Source organism: Oncorhynchus gorbuscha, linkage group LG03, assembly GCF_021184085.1.
Source record: "Oncorhynchus gorbuscha isolate QuinsamMale2020 ecotype Even-year linkage group LG03, OgorEven_v1.0, whole genome shotgun sequence".
Classification (NCBI taxonomy): Eukaryota; Metazoa; Chordata; class Actinopteri; order Salmoniformes; family Salmonidae; genus Oncorhynchus; species Oncorhynchus gorbuscha.
Window position 1 is genome coordinate 67,633,307 of NC_060175.1, and position 25,466 is coordinate 67,658,772.

A 25,466-nucleotide genomic window follows, 5' to 3' on the forward strand; every position below is an offset into this window, starting at 1 on the left:
GTTATTAACCCTAGGTTCCGGAGGCTCGGCAGGCCAGGAAGTAACAGGTGGCACGAGACGAAGACTCTGGAACTGTCCAGAGAGGTCGGAAACCTGAGCGGCCAGGTTCTCCACGGCATGGCGAGCAGCAGACAATTCCTGCTCGTGTCTGCCGAGCATGGCTCCTTGGATCTCGACGGCAGTGTTACGAGCATCTGTAGTCGCTGGGTCCATTCCTTGGTCGGATCCTTCTGTTATGCAGGTGAATGAGGACCCAAAAGCGACTTGGCGAAAACAGAGTTTTTAATCCAGTAAAGTTACTTTACAAACAAAAGGCATAATACTACTCGTAATGACTAGAACAGACTGGAGACTTGATCAAGAACTGCAGGTTGCCTCGGGAAGGCACTTGAACGTAGCAGACTCAGACACCTGCTCACCACGCAGCATCTGAGGGAAACACGACACGACAGGGCAATACATAGACACAGCACGGTGAACAATAGACAAGGATCCGACAGGACAGGAACGGAAAACAAGGGAAGAAATAGGGACTCTAATCAGGGGAAAAGATAAGGAACAGGTGTGGGAAGACTAAATGATGATTAGGGGAATAGGAACAGCTGGGAGCAGGAACGGAACGATAGAGAGAGGAGAGAGAGGGAGGGGGAGAGAGAGGGATAGAAAAAGGGAACGAACCTAATAAGACCAGCAGGGGGAAACGAACAGAAGGGAAAGCATAATGACAAGACAATCTAAGACAAAACATGACATAACTTTTCTCCAGCAGAAGGATACTCCATGTGATAACTACCGCCTCCTGCCTCATCAGTCCGTTCTGTTAACTTTCTCCCTGCAGTGTGCATCATGTACTGTAGGTGTTTGCACCTTCACAGAGAGGCGGGCATTACATGCCAAGGGCAAGAGTGATGGAGGAATAAAAACTGCATTCACCTCTCCCCTTTAACTCATGCTCAGAGAGGATGAACCTCGCATGATGTTCCAAAGACATTCGGATTCCCCAGGTGCATTACATTTGTATGCCATATGTAACCAAAATGAAAGAAAATGTACAAAACATTGGTTTGCTGAGGAAATGCGTCATTAGTTATTGCTTAACAGCAAAGATATCTTGACTTGTTTTGTTTTCTACTCTAGACACATGTAAATAAACATTGTACCAGAACGTTAATAATATGTCTACATCAAAGTAGTGTACACTAAATCTGTGTTGTGTGTATAGCGATGAAAAATGAGGACATTTACAATTGATTGATTATAATATCATAGCACCTGAATTAACACTAAGTGCACCAAGAAAATGATACAGATGAATCCAGATAAAAATCTACTAATTCCCCATAAAACATGGATTAAAACATTAAAACATAGAAATGATTTTGCATACATTTCTTAAAGATATAGTAAACAAAAAAAAGGATATAGTTCACAAATCACATTTATAAATTGGCACTATTGTACCAGCATGCAAAGCTAAAAGCTAAGAAATAACAGTGTTTCACAGTTCCGGATTAGAAGTCTGTGCGTTCCATTGTTATGGTGATCCGGTGAGCTCACTCTTCAACATGCTGACCTGCTCAACAAACAGAAGGGGACATGTCTGTGACATTAGATTGAATAAAATACTCAAATCACATTTACTCAAACACCACACTCGGCGGTGTATACTTTCATATACAGTACATAAATAACTATTCTAAAATGGGTGGTTCGAGCCCTGAATGCTGATTGTCTGACAGCTGCGGTATGTCAGGCCATATACCACGGGTATGACAAAACGTTTATTTTAACTACTGTAATTACGTTGGTAACCAGTTTATAATAGCAATAAGGCTACGGCTAAGGGCTGTCCAGAACCTCCTCGGGCCTTATTGCATAGTCAACTCTATATATGCAACAGCTAGTGTGCAGCACACACAGTCCCAAGCCCTAGGCCTAAATAGCAGGAGTTGAAAGAGCGGCTGATTGGACTAACCTGCATTCAGTGTTACCTATGTTCAGTAATGGTGTAGGGTAGAGAAACTCACCTGAGTGGTGTTGGCCTCAGCCACATTAAACCAGTTCCACATTCGGTTCAGAATACCTGTGCTAAATTAGTTTTTATTATTGAAAGGTAGAGACTGTCACCTGGTTGGTCTTGGTGTGTCTTCCTGGGTTCCCTGGTTTCCCCTAAACATAGTTATCAACACTTTACAACATGGCTCAGAGCTAGTTATCAACATTTTACAACATGGTTCAATCAGAGCTAGTTATCAACACTTTACAACAGGCTTGAAAGAGAGCTAGATATCAACACTTTACAACATGACTCAATCAGAGCTAGTTATTAACACTTTACAACATGACTCAATCAGAGCTAGTTATTAACACTTTACAACATGACTCAATCAGAGCTAGTTATTAACACTTTACAACATGACTCAATCAGAGCTAGTTATTAACACTTTACAACATGACTCAATCAGAGCTAGTTATCAACATTTTACAACATGGTTCAATCAGAGCTAGTTATCAACACTTTACAACAGGTTTGAAAGAGAGCTAGATATCAACACTTTACAACATGACTCAATCAGCTAGTTATTAACACTTTAAAGCACAGTTCAATGCAAGCAACAGTTGTCAACACTCATGAATCACAATAGAAGGCTGTTACAAATTGTAAATGTATACACCATATAATGGTTGAGGGTCCTCACCTTGAGCACGGCGCCTACGGAATTTCACCAGCAGTACGATGGTCACCAGCAGGTAGGGAGACACCACCAGTAGACTACACAGCAGCCTGGGCAGAGAGATGGACCACACAGGCCCTGGGCCTAGAAAGAGAATGACACAATTTAAAAATACTTCTATGCATGCATGTGCGCACGCACGCACGCACGCACGCACGCACGCACGCACGCACGCACACACACACACACACACACACACACACACACACACACACACACACCTGTCACAGTCATCCAGCTCTCTGGTGATTCTCCTTCAGAGTTGTTACACTTGTAGAGCCCTTCATTTGACTTGGATACTGCAGGGATGGTCATCTCTCCTGTCGTCTCAGTCCTGATGAGGGATCCATCTTTGAAGAAATCAGCTGTGAGGTTTGAGGACGTGTCCTTCGTTCTCTTGTCTTCATGTCTGCAGCGCAGAGTAATTGAATCTCCTTCAGTTACAGGAAGGGCGGGGCTCTCCAGGATCACAGCACCACCTGTACGAATGAAAGGTTAGTCAGTGTTTATCAATCCATTGCTGGGGAACCCCTAGGGTGTGCATTTTATTTTCTTCTCTAGTCCTGCAAAACACACCGATTTAACTAATTAAGCAAGCACCAAGCTCTAGATTGGTTGTATCAGTTCTTTAGTGTTGGGCTGGAACAAAAATGTGCACACCCTGTGGGTCCCCCAGGAATGGATTGATAAATAACTGGATGAGCTATTTGACCTAAAATAATACGCTAATGTAGGTACTGCAAAGGCAATAAACACTCATGTAAATATTGTCTGTGAGCGTACCATGTACTGTGAAGTTGACAGCATTGCTGCATTGTCCAGACCGAGACTCACACCAGTACACTCCACTGTCTGATGTTTTGGCTGTCTTGATGACGTAGTTGGAACCGTGATTGAACCCCCAGTCGACTCCAGTCACTGTGTACCTCTTCAATCTCCATCCAGCAGTGCTCGCCTGAACCTCACAGCTCAGAGAGACAGACTTGTATTCAAGGAACTGAGATCTGTCGGGACTGATACTCAGGGAGGCTGAAGACCAACCTGAGAGAGAGGGAGAGAAAGACAGGACACATTGCACATACAGAATGGCTTCACATTTATATGAACTAAACCAAAAAAAGAAATATACGATTTAAAAAATATATATTATAATTCTGCATGTGATTTTATTTTACTCACCTTTCACAGTCATCCAGCTCGCTGGTGATTCTCCTTCAGAGTTGTTACACTTGTAGAGCCCTTCATCTGACTTGGATACTGCAGGGATGGTCATCTCTCCTGTCGTCTCAGTCCCGATGAGGGATCCATCTTTGTAGAAATCAGTTGTGAGTTCAGCGGGAGTTGCCTGATATTTGCAGCGCAGAGTCACAGAATCATCCTCAGTCACAGGAAGGGCGGGGCTCTCCAAGATCACAGCGGCACCTGTACGCAGGACAATTATAACATCAGATAATCCGAATAAAATAATATCGTAACATAATTTACAGACAATGGTATCGTGATAGCTTCTAGTCCAGGGCTATTCAACTCTTACCCTACGAGGTCCGGAGCCTGCTGGTTTTCAGATCTACCTGGTAATTAATTGCACACACCTGGTGTCCCAGGTCTAAATCAGTCCCTGATCAGAGGGGGGGAAATGAAAAAATACAGTGGAACTGGCTTTGAGGTCCAGTGTTGAGTTTGAAGGTTCTAGTCGAGGGGTACTCAGGTACTATTTGTGAAGGTCCCACCATTTCCTAGGTGGAAAAGGTCCAGATGGATAATGTCCAGCAAAGGTCCAGATGGATAATGTCCAGCAAAGGTCCAGATGGATAATGTCCAGCAAAGGTCCAGATGGATATTGGCATTGTAACAAACCTCCACCTCGCAACCCATGCGACCTCAAACTGTTCATACCCCTCTTGTTGGCAGAGAGAAAACGGGCAGTTTCTCCACATTTTGCATGGGGCAGAGATTTTCTGTTTCTGTTTTAAAGATCCATTCCGCAGTCCGCCAGTTGAATATGTAGGTTCTAGTTTATTGTGTATCTATCTGGACGTACCGTGTACTGTGATGTTGACAGCATTGCTGTGTTCTCCAGACCCAGACTCACACCAGTACATTCCACTGTCTGATGTTTTAGCTGTCTTGATGACGTAGTTGGATTGATTGAACCCCCAGTCGACTCCAGACTCTGACGGTTTCACAGTCGCTGTGTATCTCTTCAGTCTCCATCCAGTAGAACTCCCCTGAACCTCACAGCTCAGAGAAAAAGACATATATTCAAGGAACTGAGATCTGTCGGGACTGATGCTCAGAGAGGCTGAAGGAGACCGACCTGAGCGAGAGAGAGAGAGAGAAGGGCAGACAGACATACACATCGTACATAAGATTACAATTCCGAATGTGTTTTTTAATGTGTATCTACAGTTTCCATCCAGTAGAACTCCCCTAAACCTCACAGCTCAGAGAGACAGACTCAAATTGAACGGATATCTGTCTGTAGGCCCTAATCATTGCTCTGTGGTCTTCTGCAGTGGCCATTGCTTCATGAGAAGTGAGACCAAACAGAGTTTCTATGACTTGCGTTCCAAATGGCACCCTGTTCCCTTTGTGTGCACTACTTTGACCAAGGCACATAGGGCTCTGGTCCAAAGTAGTGCACTGTGTACATTTGGGATACACTTGCTATAGAAGCAGCAGGGTCTCAGAAACCCCCAGGCCTCCAAACCACAAGCCAGGAAAACACAAAAGACCACAACTGGTACAAAAGTCATATCAAGCATGTACGTGTGCTGACCTGAGACCAGTTTTGTATTTTAGTTCATAATGAATAAGATTACATGGACAGGTGGGGGGGGGGGCTGAATGTAGATCATCACTTCTACTCTGAAACACTTGATACATTTGGGGCCTGTACTAACATGATCAAACACAACATGTGAATTTAATAAAAGGCTCTGCATGGTCAATCCGACGTCTGAAGTGGCCGTACAGCATTGACTGCGATGGAGCCTCGGCAGACGTCAGGACTTTCATACTTATTGAGCGTCGCCGAGCAGCGCAGAGTCATCGTGAAGGAAGTTTGTCAAGGAGGTGAGTTTGTGTTTATACTGGATCTCCCGCCCCCACCAACTGTCAAGCAATCATGTCAATGTGGACCTATATGGATCCCTCCACATTGGAGAGGCGCACAGCGATGTGGTACGGAGCTCAATTTGGCCTCAGCATGCGTCTGGAGGTTCAGCAATTGCGTCACACACTCCATACGAATCCTCGGACCACATTTTCGGATCAAGCATACATCGGCTTTAAGATGGAGGCAATAAAATGAGAAGGAAGAGAGAGAGAGAAAAGGGAGGTGAATATAGAGCAATTGTGATGAATAAACAGAAATGTACTCACCTCCCCTGTGACCGAGGCTAGAGTATACCAGTGTAGTCAACAGCACTGAAACACACAGACAGAGAACTATCACACATACTCATATTCAACCATACAGATACTTTTATTTATTTATCCGTTATTTTACCAGGTAAGTTGACTGAGAACACATTCTCATTTGCAGAAACAACCTGGAGAATAGTTACAGGGGATGAATGAGCCAATTGTAAACTGGGGATTATTAGGTGACCATGATGGTTTGAGGGCCAGATTGAGAATTTAGCCAGGACACCAGGGTTAACACCCCTACTCTTACCATGGGATCTTTAATGACCTCAGAGAGTCAGGACACCCGTTTAACGTCCCATCCAAAAGACAGCACCCTACACAGGGCAGTGTCCCCAATCACTGCCCTGGGCCATTTGGATATTCTTTTTAGACTAGAGGGAAGAGTGCCTCCTACTGGCCCTCCAACACCACTTCCAGCAGCATCTGGTCTCCCATCTCCCAACCTGCTTAGCTTGAGAAACAAGCCAGCAGTGGTATGCAGGGTGGTATGCTGCTGGCTATTCAACATACAGATACTGCATTCAACCATACAGATACTAAACCATGCAGATATTAAACCATATAGATATTAACAGTGCTTGACTTGAACTAAAATAGGTGCCGGTAGTCATTTTTTGTGCCGGTACTGTTTATAGGTGCAGGAACTGCACAGTACTTTTGAGCAAATATTCTATTGTCACACCCTGACCATAGAGAGCTGTTTATTGTCACGTCCGTTGAATGAAGAGGACCAAGGTGCATCGTGGTGAACGTACATTCTTTTTTATTAGAAAAGACGCTGAACAAAACAATAAACAGTACAAAACAAACCATGAAGCTAAAGGCTATGTGCCATAAACAAAGTCAACTCCCCACAAAGAAAGGAGGGGAAAAGGCCTACCTAAGTATGGTTCCCAATCAGAGACAACGATTGACAGCTGTCCCTAATTGATAACCATACCCGGCCAAAACATAGAAATACAAAATCATAGAAGGCCCATTCCAAATCACGCCCTGACCTTAGAGACCCTTTTACTGTCTCTATTTGGTTTGGTCGGGGTGTGATTTGGGGTGGGCATTCTATGATTTAGTATTTCCCCCCCCCCCAAAGGTGCGGACTCCGGCCACAAACCTGAACCCATAGGGGACAGTCTGGGTCGGCTGGAAGCCGTCTCTGGAGGCCCCGGGCTGGAGGCCGTCTCTGGAAGCCATCTCTGGAGTGGAGAGGTACACAGGAGGCCTAGCTTTGGGAGCAGGCACAGGACTCACCAGGCTGGGGAGACATACAGGAGGCTTCTTCCTTGGCCGAGGCACCGGATACACTGGGCCGTGGAGGCGCACTGACTGTCTCGCAGCGCAGAGCTGGCACAACCCGTTCTGGCTGGATGTCCACTTCCACCTGGCAAATGTGGGAGGAGCGGATATCCTGGGCCTGGGAGAAAAAGGAGTGGAGGACATCATGGATGTGGGAAGAAATTATGGCAGGAGATAAGACGGAGGCAGCGAAGACAGCGAAGGAGGATCAACGGCGACTCCGAAGTTCACGACCTACGGTCCGGAGTCCCCGGCGACGACCTATGGTCCAGTTCTTCCGGCGACAGTTCCCAGTTCCCATTTAGCTTCCGGCGACGTTCCGCAGTCCGGAACCCCTGGCGACGGTCCGGAGTCCCCGGCGACGATCCATGGTCCACAGGTTCCTCCGATGGCATATCCACGAGCGGAGTGGGTACTTCGCCCCGCACCAGAGCCGCCCCCCGACAGTAGATGCTCACCCGTCAGTAGATGGACCCTCCCCTATTGAGTCATTTTTTTGCGGTCGGAGTCCGCACCTCTGTGTGTGGGGGGGGGGGGGGGGGGGGGGGGGGGGGGTTCTGTCACGCCCTGACCATAGAGAGCTGTTTATTCTCTATGTTGCTTAGGTTGGGGTGTGATTAAGGGTGGGTTATCTAGGGGAATTGCATATCTATGTTGGCCTGGTATGGTTCCCAATCAGAGGCAGCTGTTTATCATTGTCTCTGATTGGGGATCATATGTAGGTAGCCATTTTCCATTTGTGCTTGGTGGGATCTTGTCTATTATTGCCTGTGAGCGTTAGTCTAGCTTCACGTTTCATTTGTTCGTTTTGTTGTTTGGTTCTTTGAAGTTTTAATTTCCAAAATAAAGGATGGAAACATACCACACTGCATCTTGGTCCAATCATTATGATGAGCGTGACATCTTTAAATCTGCAGGAACTCAAGCAGTAAAACATTTGAGGTGCCAGTACTCAGTTCCGGTGAGCACCTGCTAAAATCAAGCACTGGATATTAAACCATATGCTGTGCCCCCTGGAATTATTGTGAAATAATACAATTAAATAATACAATGACTATGAGGTTAAAGTGCAGACTTTCAGCTTTAATTTCAGGGTATTTTCATCCATATCAGGCAAACCATTTAGGAATTACAGCACTTCTTGTTTTACATTTTAGGGGACCAAAAGTATTAGGACAAATTCACTTACACTGTATTCACTGAGTATACCAAACATTAAGAATACCTTCCTAATATTGAACTGGCCCATGTTAACTCCAATTGCTTCCCATAGTTGTGTTAAGTTGGCTGGATGTCCTTTGGGTGGTGGACCATTCTTGATACACAGGGCAAACTGTTGAGCGTGAAAAACACAGCAGCATTGCAGTTCTTGACACAAATCGGTGCGCCTGGCACCTACGACCATACCCCGTTCAAAGGACCTTAAATCTTTAATCTTGCCTATTTCCTCTCTGAATGGTACACATATACAATCCATGTCGCTGCAGCAGGTATATCTCACTGGTCATCCCCAAAGCCAATTCCTCCTTTGGTTGTCTTTCCTTCCAGTTCTCTGCTGCCAATGACGGGAACGAACTGCAAAATTCTCTGAAGCTGGAGACTCATATCTCCCTCACTAGCTTTAAGCACCAGCTGTCAGAGCAGCTCACATATCACTGCACCTGCACATAGCCATCTGTAAATAGCCCATCCAACTACCTCATCCCCATACTGTTTTTATTTATTTATCTTATTGCTATATTGTAATTACTTCTCCACCATGGCCTATTTATTGCCTTACCTCCCTTATTTGCAAACACTGTATATATACTTTTTCTACTGTATTATTGACTGTATGTTTGTATTTAAAAATATTTTTAAAAATGTCTCAATTGTCATAAAAACCTTCTTTAATAACCTGTCTCCTCCCCTTCATCTACACTGATTTAAGTGGATTTAACAGGTGACATCAATAAGGGATCATGCCCGTCAGCTGGATTCAGCCACCTGGCCAGTCAATGTCATGGAAAGAGCAGGTGTTCTTAATGTTTTGTACACTCAGTGCATGTGTATTAAAGTAGTGCAAAGTTTAGCACTTTAAAAATAGATATACAACTAATATACAATTTCCCCTGTCTGTGTACCATGTCCGTAAAATGTATATAGTATGTATAAGCTGGAAGTAGAAGCCTAAGTATTGTTGTCCATTAGTTTACTCCAATTAGAGGAGGTAGGGTTAGGGGGAAATCGTAAAGAAAAATACATAATAAAATATTTTAAAAATATATATATAGTACCAGTCAAAAGTTTGGACACAACTACTCATTCAAGGGTTTTACTTTATTTTGACTATTTTCTACATTGTGTGAAATAACACATATGGAATCATGTAGTAAACAAATCAAAATATATTTTATATTTGAGATTCTTCAAAGTAGCCACCCTTTTGCCTTGATGACAGCTTTGCACACTCTTGGAATTCTCTCAACCAGCTTCATGAGGAATGCTTTTCCAACAGTCTTGAAGGAGTTACCAGATATTTTGAGCACTTGTTGGCTGCTTTTCCTTCACTCTGCGGTCCAACTCATCCCAAACCATCTCAATTGGGTTGAGGTCGGGTGATCTGATGCAGCATTCCACCACACTCCTAAAGCTGATCTACCCCCCTCCAAAAAAATAGGGGGACTACATACAAAACCTGCTGTCATTTCTAAATGCTGTAACCAATATGGATGAAAATACCCTCAAATTAAAGCCGACAGTTTGCACTCTAACCTCATAATCATTGTATAATTTCAGAAAAGAGCCAAAATTAAGGAGGGCACTGTGCAGTAGATATCAAACAATAAAGGGACTCACAGGTTAGAAGATAGGTGCGTTCCATTTTGACATGTCGATCACTAACGCTCTCTAAACTATATTGTCAATTATAGCCTGTGCCCGTCAACTCCACTTCCTGTCTACTCAGACCAAGACTTTGAGATGAGAATAGGTGCAAGAGAGATGGAAAGAGAGAGACACACACACACACACGCACTACCTGGCCTACTGTTTTTCAGCTGATGTTAACCACATCCTCTGTCACCTCACCCCTCTCTGAGACAGAGTTAGCTGAACTACTATCATCTTCATCATCACCATTGTCATCTTTCCTTGTGGGGATACTGGTTATATCCTGTTTTATTTGTACTTGTATTATTTTTCAAGCATATGTTTACAGCACAGCAATTCATTATAGAGTTATTAGAAACATCATTATCATTGTCTGGTACTCCTACCCGTTCCCCTGCTACCCTGAGTCAGTATGTGTGATACCTTTCCCAACTACTGCGGAGTGTGTGTCAGCACGTTTAAAAAAAAAAAACTTTATTTAACTAGGCAAGTCAGTTAAGAACAAATTCTTATTTACAATGTACAACCCGGGGCCAATTAAACACCTATGGGACTCCAAATCACAGATGTGATGCAGCCTGGATTTGAACAAGGTACTGCCTCTTGCCCTGAGATGCAGATGCCTTAGACTGCTGTGCCACTTGGGATCCCTAGCACTATACATCAGTATTAGTACTAGTGTAATCGACTAATAATTTGTTTCTATGAGGTGAGCATTATTAAGGATCTGCTCTTCTGAGACATAAACAGACCACAAGAAACAACAAACCTCAATAAAATCCAATCAATAGAGAAATAAGTTATCCCATTTATCATATGTTTGGTTGCTTCAAGAGAAATAAGTCTTACTGTATGTCTACACAATATCATTTATAAGGAGCAGTTTCGATCTTTTTTTATCCCATATAGGCCTATCTGTTTGCAATTTTATAACCTTATAAAGTATACAAAATGTGAGCGAATCCCGATAGAAAGAAAGGCATCTCCATTTAGGCTAGAGACAAGCCATTTCCTTTGCTGTAAATCTGCAAGCATGCCTGTTGCGAAGCGGTGCTCCATTTTCACTCTCTGACATTCAGAGTCTGCATGACAGTGAACTTGCACTGTCATGCAGTCTACTCAGCCTGGTATGTGCTCTTGGTTATAACAGGCGATGAAATTGTACAATGTATCAACATTGCTCGCTTTGCGAGCTGTAACAAATGTACAAATCTAACAATAGAAGACTCATCAGGATCTGCATCTCCGCTCGGCCTAAACGGCTAAATTATATATATTTTTTAACTGACGGAGAAATGGACGTGCGTGAAGAGCGGACGGAGAGAAGCAGGTTAGTGGGGCTGGTATGGGATGCTGAGAGAAGCAGGTTAGTGGGGCTGGTATGGGATGCTGAGAGAAGCAGGTTAGTGGGGCTGGTATGGGATGCTGAGAGAAGCAGGTTAGTGGGGCTGGTATGGGATGCTGAGAGAAGCAGGTTAGTGGGGCTGGTATGGGATGCTGAGAGAAGCAGGTTAGTGGGGCTGGTATGGGATGCTGAGAGAAGCAGGTTAGTGGGGCTGGTATGGGATGCTGAGAGAAGCAGGTTAGTGGGGCTGGTATGGGATGCTGAGAGAAGCAGGTTAGTGGGGCTGGTATGGGATGCTGAGAGAAGCAGGTTAGTGGGGCTGGTATGGGATGCTGAGAGAAGCAGGTTAGTGGGGCTGGTATGGGATGCTGAGAGAAGCAGGTTAGTGGGGCTGGTATGGGATGCTGAGAGAAGCAGGTGAGTGGTATCTGTATACCGTGCAACACTACAAGTACAGTATATACTGTAGTTATAATGAGCCCACAACCCTGCACTAGACTAACATTATCACACACACATATAATGTTTCTGTCAGAAGGGAGACCTACCCAAGCGAGAAAAAAATAATATTTACATATACTTACATCATACTTTATTAACATATTTTAAGTATATTTAAAATGATCTAAATTGGAACAATTTTAAATACATTTAATGCATTGAATGTCAATTTTATTTGTATTTGATTAGCATTTAAAACTTGTTAGGGCTAGGGGTTTCGCTAGCGGAACTCGACAACATCCGCTGAAAACATCCTCTGAATCCCCTCGACAACATCCACTGAAAAGGTAGATTCTGGTCTCCCCCTTCTAGGCAAGAAAATAAAACTAAGCCTCAAAGGTTTTGCCTGCCAAGGTTTACTCACAGACAGTTTTGTTCAGACGCGAAATACTAAAATATTTTTTTGAAATATTTAACTTTCATACATTCACAAGTATAATACACCAAATTAAAGCTTCCCTTCTTGTTAATCTACTCATAGTGTCCGATTTCAAAAAGGCTTCACAGCGAAAGCTCACCATATGTTAGGTCAGAGCCTAGTCACAAAATCACATACAGCCATTTTCCAGCCAAAGAGATGAGTCACAAGCAGAAATAGAGATAAAATTAATCACTAACCTTTGATGATCTTCATTAGATGGCACTCATAGGACTTCATGTTACACAATGTATGTTTTGTTCGATAAAGTTCATATTTATATCCAAAAATCTCAGTTTACATTGGCGCGTTATGTTCAGTAATGTTGTGCCTCGAAAACATCCGGCGAATTTGCAGAGAGCTACATCAATTTACAGAAATACTCATCATAAACTTTGATAAAAGATACAAGTGTTATGCAGAGAATTATAGATATACTTCTCCTTAATGCAACCGCTGTGTCAGATTCAAAAAATCTTTACGGAAAAAGCAAACCATGCAATAATCTAAGTACAGCGCTCAGACTCAAAAACAAGGCATACAGATACCCGCCATGTTGTGGAGTCAGTAAAAGTCAGAAATAGCGTTATAAATATTCACTTACCTTTGATGATCTTTATCAGAATGCACTCGCAGGAATCCTAGTTCCACAATAAATGTTTGTTTTGTTTGATAAACACACATCACACACATCACAACAAGAGAGACAACACTACATAAAGAGAGACCTAAGACAACAACACAAGGCAGCAACACATATGACAACACAACATGGCATGAGCACAACATGGTAGCAGCACAAAACATGGTACATACATTATTGGGCACAGACAACAGCACAAAGGGCAAGAAGGTAGAGACAACAATACATCACGCGAAACAGCCACACCTGTCAGTAAGAGTGTCCATGATTGAGTCTTTGAATGAAGAGATAACACTGTCCAGTTTGAGTGTTTGTTGCAGCTCGTTCCAATCGCTAGCTGCAGCGAACTGAAAAGTGGAGCGACCAGGGATGGGTGTGCATTGGGGACCTTTAACAGAATGTGACTGGCAGAACAGGTGTTGTATGTGGAGGATGAGGGATGCAGTAGATATCTCAGATAAGGGGGGAGTGAAGCATAAGAGGGTTTTCTAAATAAGCATCAACCAGTGGGTCTTGCGACGGGTATACAGAGATAACCAGTTTACAGAGGAGTATAGAGTGCAGTGATGTGTCCTATAAGGTGCATTGGTGGCAAATCTGAAGGCCGAATGGTAAGAAGAAAGAACATCTACCCGCTCGAGAGCTTCCTTACCTGCCGATCTATAAATTATGTTTCCGTAATCTAGTATTGGTAGGATGGTCATCTGAATCAGGGTTAGTTTGGCAGCTGGGGTGAAAGAGGAGCGATTACGATAGAGGAAACCAAGTCTATATTTAACTTTAGCCTGCATCTTTGATATGTGCTGAGAGAAGGACAGTACACCGTCTAGCCATACTCCCTGATACTTGTATGAGGTGACTAATTCAAGCTCTAAACCCTCAGAGGTAGTAATAACACCTGTGGGAGGAGGGGCATTCTTCTTACCAAACCACATGACCTTTGCTTTGCAGGTGTTCAGAACAAGGTTAAGGGTAGAGAAACCATGTTACACAAGGTAGTTATACTGCATCAGCAAGGTCCCTCCCAGGTAGAAATGTCAAGGCAGACAGGGGTTTCCAGTTGTGCTGTCCAAGCTCTTATGAAGAAGCACAAATATGGATTTTGGCCGACATTCTTCAAACAAGCACACTCACCGGCCACTATGTGTTTACAATACCGCGGCGGTAATAAGCCACTATTTCTTCGACAGAATGGAAAAACATCTGTGTGAGCATTTGAAATAAGATTAGGATCAAACGAGACGGACCAAAAATGTTAGCTACCAGTAGGTAGTCCAACATTCTCCCCGACGTGCAACCATCCCAGAGGGAGGGGAGAAAGGATGGTAAATCCTGATTTGAGAGTCCCTACTGCTAATGCCTGCCGGACACATCCCAAGCAAGAGCATGCTGAAGTGACAAAGTCGGTATCCATGTTTATGAACACAGCTACGGCTATTCTTATTTGTGGTTGTAAACATTATTTGAGGTTAATTATATGAGGAGGGAAGGGTGTTACAACTATTTTATTGTACAAGAAGCGGTTCATGTGAAAAAAATGTTTTACATTGGGGGGGGGTGCATTTTTGGGAGGGGGGTGCACAATCTGTATAATCATCAACTTAACGTAAAATATGAGAGATTCTGTCAATCGTTGTTGGTTTATCTAGCAAGTTTAGCAACTTTTGGTCATTTGACGTTTGTTTTGACTGCCGTTACATGATTCGACAACGCTATAGCCTGCTCGGGGTAAACTCTGTTCGATAGCCTAAGCCTACTGCTGAAATGCGCTGAATTAATTGATGCACATGATAATGCTTGGAATTTATGAACGGCCTGTTTCGCAATTCACCTCATCAGATTTGGCGATCAAAGTTACTCAATCATTACTAAATATCAGTTTCGTTTGCTGTGAAATCTTCACATCGTGGCGCAGCGACAGTCTTATTTTCAGTGGTGGAGGAAGTACCCAATTACATACTTGAGTAAAAGTAAAGATACCTTAATAGACAATGATTCAAGTAAAAGTGAAAGTCACCCAGTCAAACACTACTTGAGTAAAAGTCTTTAAAGTATTTGTTTTTAAATATACTTACTCCAATTTGCATACTGCACTAACAGATCCACAGACGATGCAATCTCTATTGCACTGCCCTTTCCCACCTGGACAAAAGGAACCTCTATGTGAGAATGCTATTCATTGACTACAGCTCAGCGTTCAACACCATAGTGCCCTCAAAGCTCATCACTAAGTTATGGACCCTGGGACTAAACTGTAGTGGAGCAGGTTGAGAGCTTCAAGTTCCTTGGTGTCCACATCACCAACAAACTAACATGGTTTGTTTGCACAACAAGACAGTCGTGAAGAGGGCACAACAAAACCTATTCCCCCTCAGGAGACTGAAAATATTTGGAATGGGTCTTCAGATCCTCAAAAGGTTCTACAGCTGCACCATCGAGAGCATCCTGACTGGTTGCATCACTGCCTGGTACTGCAACTGCTCGGCCTCCGACCACAAGGCACTACAGAGGGTAGTGTAAACAGCCCAGTACATCACTGGGGCTAAGCTTCCTGCCATCCAGGACCTCTATACCAGGCAGTGTCAGAGGAAGGCCCCAAAAAATTGTCGACTCGAGCCACCCCAGTCATAGACTGTACTCTCTACTATCTCACGGTTAGCGGTACCAGAGTACCAAGTCTAGGTCCAAGAGGCTTCTAAACATCTTCTACCCCAAGGCCATACGACTCCTGAACATCTAATCAAATGGCTACAAAGACTATTTGCATTGCTCCCCCCTCTTTTACACCACTGCTACTCTCTGTTATTATCTATGCATAGTCACTTCAATAATAATAATACCCTACATGTACATGTTACCTCGACTAACCGATGTCCCTGCCTGCACATTGACTCTATAGCAGACCCCCTTATCCAGAGCGACTTACATATTACATTACATTACATTATATAGTCTCACTATTGTTATTTTACTGTTTCTTTTTAATTACTTATTTTTATTTCTTATTCTTATTTGTATTTTTTTAAACTACATTGCTTGTTAGGGGCTTGTAAGTAAGCATTTCACTGTAAGGTTGTATTTGGTACATGTGACTAATAAAATTTGATTTGATTTTGATTTGAAGAATCAAAATGAAATGTAACTGCTAAAATATCAAAAGTTAAAGTATAAATAATTTCACATTCCTTATATGAATCAAACCAGACAGCACAATGTGTTTTTTTTTACATTTACAGATAGCCAGGGACATAATTTACAAACTAAGCATTTGAGTTTAGTGAGTTTGCCAGATCAGAGGCAGTAGAGATGACCAGGGATATTCTCTTGATAAGTGTGTGAAATGGACCATTTTCCTGTCCTGCTAAGCATTCAAAATGTAAAGAGTACTTTGGGTGTCAGGGAAACTGCATGGAGTAAAAAGTACATTATTTTCTTTAAGAATGTAGTGAAGTAAAAGTTGTCAAAAATATAAATAGTAAAGTACAGATACCTGCAAAAACAAACTACATAAGCATCACTTTAATTTTACATAAGTACTTTACACCACTGCTTATTTTGGGAGAACCCTGGCAGTGACCATATCTTGGTTTTAAACCCTTTAAATGGGCACTTCTGATTTTTGTGGTATTTCCCAGGAGTCTCGGGATAAATATGAATTGTTCCCGGTATTGAAACGTGGTAGAATTTCCGGAAAATATGTATCCCTAAAAAACACAACCTACTTGACCCAGTTTGAGGCCAAAGCGCTTGGCTTGAACAAAGCCATCCTGCACAGAATCAACTGCTATGGTATGGAAACACTGCTTCGAAACTCTGTCCTATAATAGCTTGTTTTAGTCTGCCATAAACATAAGGGTTGACACGTTTGAATAAAAAAATAGAAATAGACAAACCTTATTGGTCATGATATTCATCATGTTATGAAGGGAGAGTAAGGGTGAATTCAAAAGCAGTGATAAACAAATTTGGGAGATTTTGAAAGAGGGATGTCTTAGTCTGTGTATTTGTTTGTGTCCAGCATCTAACGAGACCAAGAGGAAAATGTACAGCTCAATCCCGGTGGTAGTGGGTGCCCTGCTGTTCTACAGGGTCCAGGTGTTCCTGCAGCACTGCATCCTTAACAAGATCACCACCTTGCAGATGGAGGGTGGTTGAGCATGTGGATGTTATCACACGACCCAAGGTACACTGGCTGGTACTCCTTTTACACCAGGCTTAAGCTCAGTGGGCTAACGCGGTCTTGAGGCATGTTGAAGATCAGGGTTTTGATACCCAGTCTGTTATACAGGGAGTATAAAAGACAATATGGTTTCAGTCTGCCACACACTCTGCAAGCAGTAGTGATTAATGGCTGCTTTGTGTTTTCCAGGACATGAACCCTTGCCTGGTCTTGTGGAGTGGGGGGGGCTCGGCGCTGGCCTGCCTGGACACCACCCAGGACATGTGGATCCACCAGAGTGCTAACGCTTTGGGGTGCACATGCTCAGGGAGAGGGCCCGCCCGGTGAACCTCAGAAGAGAACCCCACCAGTACAGAGGGAGAAGCCAGTTACCTTGATGACAGTAGAGCTCTGGCAAAGATAACACTCATTGAGAAAGACATTGCCAGACACACAAGATAATGCAAATGCTTAACCTGGGCGATGACCTTCGTAGGCTTCAAACATCTCTCCCTTGTTACTTTATATTGAGTTCTCTTAAGACATGTACAGCATGTCTCTCTTTTGGACAGTTTAACGTAGTGATGGATAAGATCTAATTTTGTTCCGAATTTCTATTTTTGGTATTTGTGTGGATGTTTATTTTAAATTAAAAGTAACGTTTACTTCTGGAAAAAAAAATAGTATTTTTACTGTTTTCACTTTTATTTTTTACAGAGAATACGAAGGTGCCAATACATTTTGTAGATACGAGGCAAATTTAACTCGGTAAAATGATATCAACTGTGGTACCTTTCCTATAGCGTAATTAGCTATGACGTTGTCAAGCGGGTGGTCACGTGTGTTCGCGAGGCAGCGGATCCGAGACTGAGTACTGGTAAGGACTTGTGAAGAAAGCGAAACTGTGAACCTATATTTATCATGCCCCTAGTAAATTACATTTCAACATATCATTGCTCTGAACATTCTTTTTAAAAAAAAGGACAGGTGTACAGCACAGGACTTTATTTAACAGTGGGATACAAAAAATATTACAGCTTCGGAGAGGGATGTGATATGATTCACAAGGGGACAAGAAGAGGGGTCAGAAACAGGAAGCTGCCGTATCGGCCGCCCTGGACCCTACGTGTAGGAATTCCCAGAGGAGCGTCAGGAGTCTGGTGAGCAGAGGCAGCTGTAGAGGATGGGGGGCTGGCACACATGCACGTCATTGCAGCCTAAATTAGGCTACATGTCTGCAGCCGGTGTGCCACAGCCCACGCCTACACAAAAATGTGTAGGCGTTTACCTATGGAGAGGAACAGAGAAGACGAAACAATGTAGTTATGTTCTACACTACCGCAGTCGCAGTAATATATTACCAGCTACAATAGTTATTTACAACATTAACAATGTACACTGTATTTCTGCTCAATTTGATGCCATTTTAAAATGGACAAAACAAATGTGCTTTTCTCTCAAAAACCAAAAGAACATTTGTAAGTGACCCCAAACTTTTAAATCAGTAGTGTACATGTAGAGTTAAAGTGACTATGAATAGATAATACACAGAGAGTAGCAGCAGTGTAAAACAGGGGTCTGGGTAGCCCTTTGATTAGCGGTTCAGGAGTCTTATGGCTTAAAAAGATATTCTCTTGAAAAATAGAAAAGCGGTGATTGTACTGTTTGTCCATTTTGAGACGCTTACTGAAAACAGTCAGAATTCATCTAAGATGCCTTATAAAACCCAGGACCCTGTCTTTCAAATATATATATATATATATATTTTTTACGAATTAACTTCACAGATCATTCAAACCCTTTATTGTAAAGGGTTTAAACACTCTTTGCCATGCATGTTCAATGAACAATAAACAATTAATGAACATGCACTTGTGGAAAAGTCGTTAAGACACTAACAGCTTACAGAGAGTAGGCAATTAAGGTCACAGTTATGAAAACTTAGGACACTAAAAAGAGGCCTTTCTACTGACTCTGAAAAACACCAATAGAAAGATGCCCGGGGGCCCTGCTCATATGCGTGAACATGCCTTAGGCATGCTGCAAGGAGGCATGAGGACTGCAGATGTGGCCAAGGCAATAAATTGCAATGTCCGTACTGTGAGACACCTAAGACAACACTACAGGGAGACGGGACGGACATCTGACCATCCTCGCAGTGGCAGACCATGTGTAACACCACGTGTAACACCTGCACAGGATCGGTACATCCGAAAATCACACCTGCGGGACAGGTACAGGATGGCAACAACTGCCGAGTTACACCAGGAATGCACAATCCCTCCATCAGTGCTCAGACTGGACTGAGCGCTTGTAGGCCCGTTGTAAGGCAGGTCCTCACCAGACATCACCGGCAACAACGTAGCCTATTATCAGTAAGCCAATTCTACTGCCAATGTTTGTCTATGGAGATTGCATGTCTGGTGAAGACCTGCCTTACAACAGGACTACAAGCCCTCAGTCCAGCCTCTCTCGGCCTATTGCGGACAGTCCGAGCACTGATGGAGGGATTGTACGTTCCTGGTTTAACTGGGGCAGTTGTTGTTGCCATCCTGTACCTGTCCCGCAGGTGTGATGTTCAGATGTACCGATCCTGTGCAGGTGTTGTTATCTGTGGTCTGCCACTGCTAGGATGATCAGCTGTCCGTCCTGTCTCTCTGTAGCGCCATTTTAGGCGTCTCACAGTACGGACATTGCAATTTATTGCCCTGGCCACATCTGCAGTCCTCATGCCTCAGACATGTTGAAAAATGTGTCCCCGAACAGCAGAAGAAACCCTTACCGGAGTCCCAAATGAACAAAAACGTCACAAAATGGCATCATAATATACAGTGCATTCGGAAAGTATTCAGACCCCTAAACGTTTCCCACATTTTGTTACATTACAGCCTTATTCTAAAATGAATTAAACTGTTTTTGTTCCTCAATCAATCAACACAATACCTCATAATGATAAAGCAAAAACAGGTTATACATTTTTGCAGGTTTATATAAAAAAAACTATACCAGAAATATCACATTTACATAAATATTCAGACCCATTACTCACTACTTTGTTCAAGCACCTTTGGCAGCGATTACAGCCTCGTTTCTTCTTGGGTATGACTACAAGCTTGGCACAACTGTATTTGGGGAGTTTCTCCCATTCTTCTCTGCAGATCCTCTCAAGCTCTGAGTTGGATGGGGAGTGTCGCTGCACATATATTTTAATGTCTCTCCAGAGATGTTCGATCAGATTCAAGTCCGGGCTCTGGCTTGGCCACTCAATGACATTCAGAGATTTGTCCCGAAGTCACTCCTGTGTGGTCTTGGCTGTGTGCTTAGAGTCGTTTTCGTGTCAGAAGGTGAACCTTAGCTCCAGTCTGAGGTCCTGAGTGCTCTGGAGCAGGTTATCATCAAGGATTTCTCTGTACTTTCCCCATTCATCTTTCACTTGATCCTGACTAGTCTCCCTGTCATTGCCACTGAAAACCATCCCCACAGCAAGATGCTGCCACCAGCATACTTCACCGTAGGGATAGTGTCAGGTTTCCTTCAGACGTGACACTTGGAGTTCAGTCTTGTTTTCATCAGACCAGAGAATCTTGTTTCTCAAAGTCTGCGTCTTTAGGTTCCTTTTGGCAAATTCAAAGTGGGCTGTCATGTGCCTTTAACTGAGGAGTGGCTTCCGTCTGGTCACTTTGCCATAAAGTTCAGATTTGTAGAGTGCTGCAGAGATGGTTGTCCTTCTGGAAGGTTCTCCCATCTCCACAGAGAAACTCCGGTGCGCTGTCATAGTGTCCATCGGGTTCTTGGTCACTTCCCTGACCAAGGCCTTTCTCCCCTGATTGTTCAGTTTGGCCGGGCAGACAGCTCTAGGAAGAGTCTAGGTGGTTTCAAAGACCTTCAATTTAAGAATGGAGGCAAATGTTCTTGTGGACCTTTAACGCTGCAGAAATGTTTTGGTACCCTTCCCCAAATCTTTGCCTCGACACAATCCTGTCTCAGAGCTCTACAGACAATTCCTTCGACCTCATGACTTGGTTTTTGCTATGACATGCACTGTCAACTGTGGGAGCATATATAGACAGGTGTGTGCCTTTCCAAATATATGTCCAATCAATTGAATTTACCACCGGTGGACTCCAATCAAGATGTAGAAACACCTCAAGGATAATCAATGGAAACAGGATGCACCTGAGCCCAATTTTGAGTCTCATAGCAAAGGGCCTGAACTTATGTAAAGGTATGATTTTCAAAAATGTCTAAACCCGTTTGCGCCTTGTCATTAAGGGTGTATCGTGTTTAGATCGAGGAGGAACATTTTATATTTAATCCATTTTAGAATAAGGCTGTAACGTAACAAAACGTAGAAAAAGTCAAGGGGTCTGAAAACTTTCCAAATGCACAAACTCTTCCGACTGGGAAGCATGCGGACACCTTCATGATAACTGTGGCCGGTATCACCATATCTCCCTCACCTTCCTCATCCTCCTCCCCCCATGGGAGGGGCGCTGGGCCCCCCACCGTGGTTTATCCTCCCCATCCGCCTCCGGCCACCAGGGGGTCCAGGGGGGCTGGTGGAAGAGAGAAGACAGCCATGGGAATGTTAGAACACCGGAAACACTTGTCCACTGTCAAAATGAAATCAGTCAACCCTTACTCTGCATCAACATGGCAATCTTAAAGTTGCACTACAGAGAAACTGCTCCACCATTTCCTGGTTGCTAGAACTCTTAACAGTGTGTCTAATTTCTGCTACTATAGTGACCAAATAAGCTACTATAGTGTAGAGAATCACTGTACCATATAAACAGCTTTGAAGTACAGTACCAGTCAAATTGACACCTACTCCTTCAAGGGTCTTTCTTTATTTTGACTCATTTCTACATTGTAGAATAGTGAAGACAAACTATGAAATAATAGATTTGGAATCATGTAGTAACCAAAAATAAAAGCGTAAAACAAATCAAAAATGATATTACATATGAGATTTTTCAAAGTAGCCACCCTTTGCCCTGACGACAGCTTTGCACTCTCTTGGCATTCCCTCAACCAGCTTCATGAGGTAGTCACCTGGAATGCATTTCAATTAACAGGTGTGCCTTGTTAAAAGTTAATTTGGGGGATTTGTTTCCTTCCTAATGCATTTGAGCCAATCAGTTGTGTTGTGACAAGGTAGGGGTGGTATACAGAAGATAGCCCTATTTGGTAAAAGACCAAGTCCATATTATGACAAGAACAGCTCAAATAAGAAAAGAGAAATGACAGTCCATCATTACTTTAATGGTCAGTCAGTCCGGAAAATGTCATTAACTTTGAATGTTTCTCCAAGTGCAGTCGCAAAAACCATCAAGCGCTATGATGAAACTGACTCTCATTAGGACCGCCACAGGAAAGGAAGACCCAGAAGTGACCTCTAATGAACTTATCCCCTGCAACAGAGTTACCAGCCTCAGAAATTACAGCCCAAATAAATTATTTACAGAGTTCAAGTAACAGACACATCAACATAAACTGTTCAGTTGAGATTCCACCATGAATCAGGCCTTCATGGTGGAATTGCTGTAAAGAAACCCCTACTAAAGGACACCAATAATAAGAAGAGACTTGCTTTGGCTAAGAAACACGAACAATGGACATTAGACCGGTGTAAATCTATCCTTTAGTCTGATGAGTCCAAATGTGAGATTTTTGTTTCCAACCGCTGTGTCTTTGTGAGACGCAGAGTTGGTGAACGCATGATCTCCACATGAGTGGTTCCCACCGTTAAGCATGGAGGTGTGATGGTATGCGGTGCTTTTCTGGAGACACTGATTTATTTAGAATTCAAGGCACAATTAACCAGCATGGCTACCACAGCATTCTGCAGTGATACGCCCATCCCTTATGGATTGCGCTTAGTGGGACTATCATTTGTTTTTCAACAGGACAATGACCCAACACACCTCCAGTCTATGTAAGTGTTCTTTGACCAAGTAGGAGAGTGATGGAGTGCTGCATAAGATGACCTGGCATCCACAATCACCCAACCTCAACCCAATTGAGATGTTTTGGGATGAGTTGGACTGCAAAGTGAAAGAAAAGCAGCCAACAAGTGCTCAGCATGTGGGAATGAACTCCTTCAAGACCCGTTGGAAAAGCATTCCTCATGATGCTGGTTGAGAGAATGCCAAGAGTGTGCAAAGCTGCCATCAAGGCAAAGGGTGGCTACTTTGAAGAATATCAAATATATTTTGATTTGTTTAACACCCCTTTGGTTACTACATGATTCCATATGTGTTATTTCATAGTTTTGATGTCTTCACTATTATTCTACAACGTAGAAAATAGTAACAAAATAAAGAAACCCTTGAATGAGTACGTGTGCCCAAACTTTTGATTGGTACTGTATATTTTCCATTACCAAATATATTGTTGTTTCAGCTTTTTGAAGATGGTGTACAAAACAAAACGGAAAGTAAAATACAAAAAAACACCCCAAAAACTCACGAACGGGAAGCATAGAAATAGCACACACAGAAAATATCTACTGCTTCTTTGACGCTTTTAAATAGAATGATATATCTATAACCTACATGTCTATGTAGATTTGGTCAGGTCGCCCAAAAAGTTACATATTGCCACTAATTATATCTAAAGTCATTCATCTTAACAATTACAAAGCCCTAGTCTTGCACTAGGAGTGTTTTGAGATTGCCACGTCAGCCTGACATGAGGGGAAAGTAGACTACCTATCTGTTTGGACCCTAGGGACTTACCCTCTGCCATCACTGTAGCCTGCAGAGGACGAGCCAGAGTTACCCCTCTTTGTCAGATCTGGCTGGACCAAGGATTGGAAACTGGGAAAAAAATCAAAGCAGATGATTATCTCTGTGTACAAGGCCTATAATTTACTTTCTAATGATAATCTTCACAGCAACATGCAATGCTAGTGCCATGCAAATGCACAGAGGCCTCTGTGTTGACTGCTGACTTACAACAAGCCAATGAACTCCACAGCACCCCAGAAGAGATCAGTGAGGAACGACATTCGCCATGGAGACTGGCTTCTGTTGTCCAGGACCTGACCTGATAAGAGAGGGAACACTTGTTAGTGATGATCCAAACTATAACACCTGGAACTAGCCTCTTGGTCCATCAGCCAGTGTGACTAGCATTGGCAGGTGCTAATTTCAGGCCCAGCATTAAACAACACAGAGGCTTTATCTATTTCATTAACATTACATGCCTACAAATCAATAGTGGAGACTGGAGAGACACACACAGAAGAAGCCTAACTAGCTAGCTATATAGCCAGGCTCAATAGAATGATCCAATGTCCACTCTACAGCCCATAGCTAAAGAGCTAAAACAGACTCAAATAACTTTCAACCTGCCATATTTAGCTGCGGTCTATCGTAGATGTTTGTTGTCGTAGTTAATGTTAGCTACTTAGCATCATTTCGCATTTCCAGCGAAAGGTGCAGACATAGTGAGCTCGCAGAGACGAATTACCTCGATGTGTATGTTAATTAGCGACTTTAATGAAACAATAAACACATACATCGCAACAATATTAATAAACCACTAACCATTCGCCACGTACACCATTTTTGCAGCTCCCAACTACTGTTGTTCGATGCTAAATTTCCGCATCCGGTGTATACGTCACTACGTAAAATGAACCCTCCCCAGGGCCCCGCCCAGCTGTAAATTGAGGCTGCCTGATTAGGCATGCCTATTCTCCTTCCACTATTTAGGGTGAATTCAGTTTGTCCTAAATGTCTCTTCTGCGGTGTATATTTTGTGTCAGACTATGATACCTTCTATCACTCACGTTTGAAGTTGCTTTCTCACTTTGCAGCACCGTCTGTAAATTCACCTTTGAGCAGCTAGCTAGCAGACACTGGCATTGTCTTTGCCAAATGAATACTGCGTTGTTACACAACGAGCTACAAGTCACCTACTTACAGGTGATACATTTGCATTTGTACAAAAGGTTGTAGATGTTAGGCTGTTTAAAACAACGTCAGCAAAGGCTTTCGTGTTGTAATTTGAAAAGGGTTGGATGTTTCTCACGTTCCCATACGTGAAGTATCGTATTCATT

The 25,466-nt window shown here is 43.0% G+C and overlaps 2 protein-coding genes across 2 annotated transcripts; both read right to left on the reverse strand.

Annotated features, from left to right (window-relative positions):
* Positions 1-764: 764 nt before the first annotated feature.
* LOC124017506 (low affinity immunoglobulin gamma Fc region receptor II-a-like) lies at positions 765-10,382 on the reverse strand. Its single transcript, XM_046332721.1, has 9 exons — positions 10,299-10,382; positions 6,120-6,164; positions 4,777-5,052; positions 3,915-4,157; positions 3,519-3,776; positions 2,957-3,214; positions 2,700-2,819; positions 2,128-2,169; positions 765-1,573 (listed from the first exon to the last, which is right to left on the reverse strand). Exons 1-9 carry the CDS (start codon positions 10,321-10,323, stop codon positions 1,554-1,556), a joined length of 1,287 nt encoding a protein of 428 aa, XP_046188677.1. The 5' UTR covers positions 10,324-10,382; the 3' UTR covers positions 765-1,553.
* An 8,005-nt stretch (positions 10,383-18,387) lies between these two features.
* On the reverse strand, positions 18,388-25,071 carry selenok (selenoprotein K). Its single transcript, XM_046336718.1, has 5 exons — positions 24,951-25,071; positions 24,357-24,447; positions 24,138-24,218; positions 21,858-21,953; positions 18,388-18,685 (listed from the first exon to the last, which is right to left on the reverse strand). The coding sequence occupies exons 1-5, from the start codon at positions 24,967-24,969 to the stop codon at positions 18,682-18,684; spliced, it is 291 nt and encodes a 96-aa protein (XP_046192674.1). The 5' UTR covers positions 24,970-25,071; the 3' UTR covers positions 18,388-18,681.
* Positions 25,072-25,466: the final 395 nt, after the last annotated feature.

What these genes read in the sequence shown, in the direction of transcription:
- LOC124017506 (XM_046332721.1), bottom strand. Translation starts at nt 10,323, where the DNA reads ATGGAACGCACCTATCTTCTAACCT. An exon ending in TGTCAACATCACAGTACACG is followed by an intron (nt 4,158 to 4,776) that starts GTACGTCCAGAT and finishes TCCTGCGTACAG; the next exon opens with GTGCCGCTGTGATCTTGGAG. An exon ending in TGTCAACTTCACAGTACATG is followed by an intron (nt 3,215 to 3,518) that starts GTACGCTCACAG and finishes TCATTCGTACAG; the next exon opens with GTGGTGCTGTGATCCTGGAG.